The sequence below is a fragment of the Barbatula barbatula genome (genome assembly GCF_947034865.1).
Source record: "Barbatula barbatula genome assembly, chromosome: 9".
Lineage (NCBI taxonomy): Eukaryota > Metazoa > Chordata > Actinopteri > Cypriniformes > Nemacheilidae > Barbatula > Barbatula barbatula.
In genome coordinates, this window is record NC_136772.1 from 5,848,194 (window position 1) to 5,857,091 (window position 8,898).

An 8,898-nucleotide genomic window follows, 5' to 3' on the forward strand; every position below is an offset into this window, starting at 1 on the left:
AAGTTTACAGACACATTTTGCAAAATAGCTTTCAATTGTTTTATGGGCATATCCATGAGCATTGATTCATTAGACATTAAATCTTGAGTACCTTGCGTTTTGGTATACATCACGGAAGCAAGGCGGTAATAATTTCATCTTTTTCATGCGACTCGACTGACAGTCTTTGATGCGACTTGCTGTAGTTTATCACCGCTGCCCTGCAGATGCCTCAGGTATAAAACATGAGAGTACATCTCCTCACTTCCCTGATCTATGACTCTTTGAATTGCCCAAGTTTCAGCAAGGTTGCCTTTGAAAAGAGAGAACAGAGTGGAATAAGATGGGATGAGATTGATTGTTTTGGCTGTAGATCATCAAAATAAAGCCAAGGGTGCTGTAAGGGGATGTTTGCACTGGATGCGGCAGTTTGTGATATTGTCAGGTTATCGTGTGCGTAAATATGCATTAGACGTGATGAGTTGGCAGAGAAAAAACGATGCAAATAACTAAATTGTACTTATTGTTTATTAATGCATTATTATGAGAGTAAATAAACAGGCTAATATCTTAAAGGTTGAAAGACTGTTTTGTTGTGGACATCAATGACACAAATTCATGGTCACTGGGTAGATGCATGCCAAATACGGCAAGCGTTCAGAGTTGAAATAGTCAATTATTTTGGTACAGTGTAAAAAAATACCTGTAATATTTCGTCAGCTGCGGCACCAGAAACAAACCTAACATATATATTTTTTACATGTTATTTTGCACCAACTTGTAAATTTGGAATCTGTTTCTGTCATTTGACGTTGATTTTACTGCATTTTCAAAATACAACCGTAGAGAAAATGGAGAGACTGTTTCAAATTCAGTTTTATATTATATATTTACTATTCATAGTTATCTGTTCAGTCAAATGTAACCTAACAACATTTCTCCCAAATTCCGAATACAAATATTGTTTCTATTTGCATTTATTTACAGAAAATGAAAACTGGAGGAACAGGTCAAAATAACAGAATCTCAAATACAGCAAAGCAAAATAGTTTTACATTTACATTTACATTTAGTCATGAAGCAGACGCTTTTATCCAAAGCGACTTACAGATGAGCAAACATTGGAAGCAATTATAACAACATAGGCAACAAAATACATAAGTGCATCAAACTAGTCCATTAAAGCCTAGCGCAGTATACAAAGCTAAGAATAGTGAGGTTAGTAAGTGTTTTTTTTATATGAACTTTTAATATTTAATAAGTTCATATGAAATTTTAAGCAATACAACAGTTATATTTGTACATGTATTTAGGAAAAGTAAAAAAATGTTATAAACAACATTTTTATCACAGTTGTCATGTGTCTTGTCATGCTGTCAGTCTTTCACATTGTTGTTGGATGACTTTATGTCACTCCTGAGGTTTTATTTTGTTGAAATTCAACAGACGCTGGAATGGAATGGCCACAATACATCTTTCTCTTTATTTTTTCCGTGGCTGTATATGATAATTATGTGAAATAAAACTGTAAAATTCCACAAAATTACAGTTTTTTCAATTTGCATATGAACGTCTTTGGCTGTTGTTTTTCTTAGAACTCATGATCAAACTAACTCTGTATCTCTTCTGTTCACAGTGATTCTCCCAGCATCCAGTTATGACAAGGACCAGCGGTGTGGGGGTAAGTGCTTTACCTGCCCCCTTTCTTTTTGAAACCCGATGTTTATATTGTGTTGACGGCTGATGCATGTCATTGTGCGCATGCGCGCTCTCATCGTTGCATGAAGACCTGTGGCGATGTGCTACTTGTGTGTCATGTTTCACATCCGCTCCTTTCATCCCAAACTCGAGGGGGCACAGAGACATATTTAAGTCGTGTATCCAGGCCACTCTGGGCACTGGCTCAGCCCAGAGATGGTACTGCTGTGCCAGTTTGGTGTTCCTCCAGATGGCAGCCCGAGCCAGCTATGGGCCGCACACATTACCCATCATGCCTCAGCTGTGGTGCGCCCCTGAGTGTTGGTCGTCCAATTAGAGCAGATCAGGCCGAGAGTATGGCGTCCACTTTGCTCACAATTCACGCTCATTACGGGTCAAGCCAGCAGGATGCCCGGTTCATCACACCTGCCAGATAATCACAGCACAGTCCCTCGACACGGCATCATTCAGCCAGACGCCGTCCAGCACCTGCCTTCTGCTGGATGATGGTTACGGACATGTTAAACTAATGATGAGGGATGATCTGATGCCATCATTCTGATTCCACTGACTTGGATGACTATATTTCTGTTTATTCAAAAGAAATCAGATGTAGTCGAAGGGAGCGACGACATATTACAGTTATTTGCAGACAGGCAGTTTCCTTAATATTGGCTCGTCTCATTTTTCCAGGGTTTACTTTGCTTCACCTGATAGCTACCGGCGTGTCGTGCTTCCTTGGCGCGGGTCTGCTGTCCTTCCTGGTGTACGTGTACTGTCAGCGGTTCCACAAGCCCTCGCAGGAGTCTGCCGTCATCCACCCCACCACTCCCAACCACCTCAACTACAAGGGCAACACCACACCAAAGAACGAGAAATACACACCCATGGAGTTCAAGGTCAATTCTCCAACCTGGTTTGTCACATTCACTGTAGTCTCATAGCAATTCTCAAAAATCTTTTATTTATTTATCATCATTGCTTTGTGCAGTAAGATTAGCAATAATCTCAATAATAATTAGCAATAAATATTGTAGTTTAGGCGGATATGACAAAAAAATTTAAGATGGATCGGTTAGAGTTGCTCTGCCATAAAATGATGGTTAGTTGTGTCCAAGTCATGTCAAGCTTCATAAAGAACAGAAAACACTTTAAAAACACCATGAAGGTAGTCGTGCACTATGGTCCGAGTGTTATGAAGCCATATGATAGCTTTGTGTGAAGGACAGACTAACATGTAAGACATTTAGAATAATTGTGACCTCTGTTTTTGTTTTGTTGTAGTAGAATGCAACACAACATTTTCTTTACTCATAAAGCATTAGAAAATATATAAGTTCTAAGAACCTTGGGGGTGTTTTTTGTTCATTTTGGTTGACAGCTCCTGGTCACTATGACCTGCAATTGTATGGCAAGAGGTACATCTTCAAAGATCTTCAATCATTTTTTCTTCTGTGTTTCATAGAAAAAATAATAGCAAATGGGTTTGGAATAAGGCTGTCATTTTCCCCATGCCATTATCCTTGCCACAATTTACAACAACTATTACGATATCTATTTAAATAGATACTTTCAAATAATGCTATCAGTCTAACTAATTTTGTTTATTTTTGTTTATTGTGTGAATTTTTTCGGCCAATTAATTATATACTTTTAATTATATGCTATTAATACTAAAATAGTAGTATAGGGATTCAAACAAATATTCTATCATCACCTTGGAACTATAAGGTTCTCTCTGACATTTTTGTAAAAATTTAGTTATTCACATATTCTAACATCATGTCTACACCGGATGCGACCGACGAGACATCCTGCTTGTTTCTCATGGGTTTATCGTGTCGTGACTCATCCAGTTTGGACAAAATGTAAAATTACAATGGGTTCTTTTGTCTTTCATTGTGTCGCATCCGGTGTAGACGAGGTGTTATTCTAACAACTTATTGTGATGTTTATTCTTTTTATGTTGAAAATATGTTGCAAAAACGTTGAAGCTTGTTAACTCAAAACTGCTCAAAATGCAGTTAGAATCGTATTAAGTCAACAATACAAAAAAAATCCATAAAATGTACACAATATTGATAGCCATAGTTTTTAATATCACGATTATTGAGAGTGTTAGTAGTTACTAGTTTAGACCGACAAGAGGGTGAACCTTCCTGTAATGCTAATTTTTTTCCTCAAATTACAATGTACGCAACAGGTGAGCTAGCAAAAAAGTTATGAAGAGTCACTAAGGCAGCACTGGAGAGTAGCAACTGAGATCTGCGTGAGACGACTCTGGTTTGTTTGCTCTGAAATGAGCAGCAGGATAACTGATAGTTTGGAGATGACCGCTGGTTTCGTTCTCCCCGTGGCTGCTTGTTTAGCCGCCTCTTCTGGCTGCACGCGGTGCCTGGCACACTCTCCGTCTTTATTAATGGAATCCATTAGGATGTTTAAGCGGCAGACGCTCTGTGGACTCCCACAGCTGGTTGTGACTGATCGTCAAGCTCATCCAATTAGTTTGGCTCTGCTCGCTCTTCCTCCACCTCGTGTCCTTGCGGTGACACCTGCGCGAGCCTTTTGCCACATTTTTATATCGATCTCTTTCGTGCCCGGCGCTCAATCCGAACCCATTAAGAGACTCCGGCAAAAATGTGGATCTGCAAGAAAGAAGTTGACCGTGCAGAACACTGTTGCTTAGGCCGCTCTGTGCTGATGTGGTTGTAATTATTATTAACAAAAAAATGTTTTTATCAAAAATGGAAATTCTGCTTAAAACACCACAGAAAGCAAGTTTGCCATTTACTCTCTTAATAGCACACAATAATTCACCTGTTATTCTGTTATAGTCTGGTAGAAAGCATTTTTAGCCGGCTTGTTCAGACTGAAAACAGCTCTCTGGAGTGCTATTGTTTGGCAGGTATTGAAAAATATAATTGTTGCACAGCAGAACCCAGGTGGAGTCCCTCAAATCAATTTTGTACATTTCATAGCTTCACTTTCTCAGTCATTGAGTCTTTTTTTAAGCTAGACTGATGTGTTTTCTCAAGAACGGTACGTTTCATCCAAGTCCAACGCTATTGAATAATGCAAGTGAACTGTTGTGGGTTGTCTTCTGTGTGGTGTGTTAGATATTTAACAGTGCTGTTGGTAATCTTCCACTGCTGACAGCAGCAAACAACCATGCAAAAATAACCACCATGTGATATTTTCTGATGAAATTTTACATCACGGTGTTAGAGCGGTGCAGGTGGTTGCCAAGATGTTGCTACTGTATGTGGCTAGTAGTGCCATGAGTGGTCTAAGCACGTTGACATCTGGTTGCTAGTTTGTTCTAGTTGTTGTTGTCTCAAGTGTTTGTGATGTTCTGGTCCTTGGTATGTCTTGGATTTTTATCCTTTTAAGGTTTTTTGTTCGTTTCAGTACCGTTCTGTGCTACTAGTGAGGCAGTTTTGGGAAATTTAATTCATTGGATTTTAAAGAGTTCTCAGTTGTTTTAACTTCGTTAAATTTTGAATTAATTAATTAAATTTAGAGACTTAATTTCTCTTAAAATTTTTCCCGAGATGAGATTGAGGCTGAAGTTTCTAACGGTCCTCTATTTAATCTCATTAATGTCTAGAAGACCCCGGACCACAAGACCAGTCAGAAGGGTGCATTTTTTTCATTGAGATTTATACATCATACAAGCCGAACATATACATTTTCCATGAATTTATGGATCGTTAGGATAAGATCATTTTTGGCCGAGATATAATTTGATATCTAAAGTGCAAAAAATCCAAATATTGAGAAAATCGCCATCACAGTTCTCCATCAGGAGTGCCGTAGCAAGAAACAGGTTTGTTTTAACGCTCTCTATTGGCTCACCGCTGTAATGACGTTGTGGAGAGTAGATGAACCCGAAAGCAGAAATTGACCTGGGGTGTTTTCTGATGGTATGAGTTTTTGCTACGTGCCTCCAATCTTTTGCTTTCGTTCTCATGGTCATGTGAGGTTTTTTAGATAGCGCTCAAGCAGATCAATTGTCCTCTTCATCTCAAGGATTGATGTCTAGTTCATTCCCTCTCGGCTCCTCTAACGCTCCTTTATTTATTTCTTATCCACAGACTCTAAACAAGAACAATTTGCTGCCAGATGAAAGGACCAACTACTTCCCCTCACCGCTTCAGCAGACAAACGTGTACACCACCACGTACTACCCCACAGCGCTGGGCAAATATGACTACCGTCCAGACTCTTCCCCCTCTCCCTGCAGGACCTATAACCACAGCTGAGACACATGTCCCATCTCTGCTTTATCACCATGGTGACTGCTCCACACGTCTCCTAAACCCACCCTTTTTCCCGATCACTCTGCACCTGATAAGAAAAAATACAGATGCTGATTTCCTCCATTCCAAGTGATTTTCCCCCGTGGACAGGACCGGGTCACATACGTCATGCCTTACGGTGAGGGGAAACGGACCAATTTTTCAAACGGCACTTTTAAACGGACGAACAAGATCGTGTAGCTACACTGACGTTGATAAACAGATGTCTTTATTGATCTTTGTAGAACTCCAGTTACTGGAAGTTGGGCAGACAAAATCGTGCAGGCTCCAGCAATGTTCATTACAGGAATGTGGTCTGGCACAGCCGTGGCGTGCTTTTTCTAAAAAGTACAAGGGGAGACCACAGGACGGAGAGAAATCAATACGGACAGTATTAAAGAAGCTTTGGATAGAAGTCGCAGGATTGTGTCACCTTTGGATGCACATGTAAGGGCCACGGACTCCTAACAGCAGAGGGACGCATCTTCACAACCCAGGAGAAACAGATGGGGGTGGATTAGCATAAATAAAATCCTCTCCGTTTGGATATGAGCAACCCAGCTCTAGAGGAACAGCCGTGGGGATGCTGTCAGCGTCCGTTTACATTGACTAGTCTGAACGGACTTTATCCGATCACAAATAATGATTTTCAGCACGTAACAAAAGCATAAGGTTAAAAAAATGCTGTCGTTTCAGAAACGCCTTTTTACCTGCGAATGCATGGAAATGGAGGAATATTGCACCCGACATGGATTATGCTTAGATCTAAAGCAGACATCTTCTGCTATGATACTGTATGTCTTGGTAGTCATATTAAATATGACTGGGTTCAAACCGAGGCGGACTATATTGTATTACGACAAGACGTAGGAAATACCGATAGCTTGGCACTTGTTTTTTTTACGGTTATTTTAAAGAGGGAATTATTCAGCAGTTGAGAAAAGCTGTAGGCTAGGTGCACGATAGAGTTTATTTAAGATGCGCGGTGAGATATGACTTTTTTTTCAGATTTCAGATATAATTTTTTACTGTTTCCAGATGGTGTACTGTATTCGTAACCATCAGCACATTTATCAGAGATATGAGGAAAGTCTTTCGGCGTAATACGAATCATCATCTTCATAGAGTCATACGACAGACCAGATCAATGTATCCTTATCATCTTAAACAATATTTTAAGTTTGAACATGATTTTATGGCTTGTGTGTAGCACTATGTGCTGAACTCATGAAACACTGCGGTTTGGTCATGATGTGTGACGACATCACATTCACATTCCAGATGATAATATTTCATAAACACTTGTCAATAAAAGCGATTCAGGAATGGTGACTCTGTTCGGGATGTAGTATTTATGGTATGCTTGTTTTCTAAAGGGCATTGAAAAAACGAAACTAAGCTTTTTTTATCATGTTTCATGAATGCTAAGCCAGCCATGCTTTTAGTTAAGCATGACTGCCTGGGTTGTACATACTGTTAGTGATGCCCCGCTGCGAAAAAGTAACGTCACGCAAACGTTAGTATAACGTACATGTATATTGTAAAGCTAACACTGTTTTTTAAAGCCTTATAGTTGTAAAATAATATGTTCAGCAGCAGTGTAAATATATAAACCGTAGGGATTGTGTAGGGATGGAGCTTGGGAGTAAATCTGGTGAGATGTTTCCAACATTTGACGGCAATAGAGAGGACTGTCTCGTAGACCAAATTTGATTTTTAACATTCAAGATTGTTTGTCAGAATCCTTACACAACTGTTTGTTGAAAATAAAGTAATTGAATTGTGCAAAATTCATATGGATTGTACAAAATTGGTTGCAAAACATGAATTACGGCACAGCGTCTAAATTCCGGAAGTCCCTCAATGAATCACTTTTTTAATCTTAAAGATTATGAAATTACCAAACTCCTTTACAATGCCACAGAGGAGTTTAAAGTTTGAGACCACTAGTTATGCTTCTATTAGGTTTTCTTTCTGATTTATTACATTTTCAATTTAAATAATACAACATTTACCATTTAAATCATGAGCATGGCAATACGTGAAAATAATGCCAGCGGTTTGATTTAATGACAGCATGCACTCAGGCTGGCAGGGACCCCACAAGTTTTCAAAAGCTGATGATCCATGTTTTCCCAGCTTGATTTGAGCATGTTCCAAAAAGCACCTTATTTGCAATAGAAGCAAAGAAATCTGATCTTTCGTACAAAGGAATTCTCTTATAAATGTCATTATAATGCCCTACGTGTAGTGTAGAATTATTAACAATTCTCATTTATTTTGTCAAACTTTGTATCTTACGAATTAAAAAAGCTAAAATATCTTTTCCTGTTTTAAATTGAAATGTGGTCTCAGACTTTTGTTTCCCAATGTACGGAATAGGAAAGGCTTTAAACTCGCATTCAGTTTAAAGTAAACCCCCACATTCTGCCCCATGTGCCTCCCCTGATAAAACAGGTTCAAGTGTGGCTGCTTTGTTTGAAAGGAATGTCTCTGCTATTGCATAAAAAACAGGCATGAAAATCCAGACGCCGCAACGAGGTGCTCCATCCCTGCGAGGCTTGGTGCCCTTCTATGCAACTGACCTGGTGTTTAGATATGCGATGTAGACTGTCACTGCCTTTTAGACACTGTGAATTTTTGGTACTCTATATTTTTGTACATTGTACATTGTAAAAGATAATAAACCTTGATGCCAACCCGCTCTTACTCGAGCTGATTCGTCCTTTTCCCAACAGTCTCACATTACATCAATCTAGGTCAAGTGGCTGTCTCCTGTAGAGTGAAAGGTAAGCGTTTTCAACACGGCATGTTTTTCAATTCAATGTGAGGTTATGTGTGTAGCGATTTGTTTGGCGGGGTGAGGGAAATCGGAGATGCTGACAACACACATATGCTTCATATTTTCTTGCGCTGAGAGGAA

At 39.3% G+C, this 8,898-nt stretch overlaps 1 protein-coding gene across 2 annotated transcripts in view; it reads left to right on the plus strand.

The window, feature by feature from the left end:
• Positions 1–8,679, plus strand: part of sema5ba (sema domain, seven thrombospondin repeats (type 1 and type 1-like), transmembrane domain (TM) and short cytoplasmic domain, (semaphorin) 5Ba) — a 107,818-nt gene extending 99,139 nt beyond the window's left edge. The window contains exons 21-23 of one of the 2 annotated variants that reach the window (XM_079463755.1): positions 1,616–1,660; positions 2,371–2,593; positions 5,772–8,679. In XM_079463755.1, the coding sequence (XP_079319881.1) occupies positions 1,616–1,660; positions 2,371–2,593; position 5,772 (269 nt within the window). In that variant the 3' untranslated portion in view covers positions 5,773–8,679. The remainder of the gene's footprint in view (positions 1–1,615; positions 1,661–2,370; positions 2,594–5,771) is intronic. The other variant, XM_079463754.1, reaches the window with a different exon arrangement.
• The last annotated feature ends 219 nt before the right edge of the window (positions 8,680–8,898 follow it).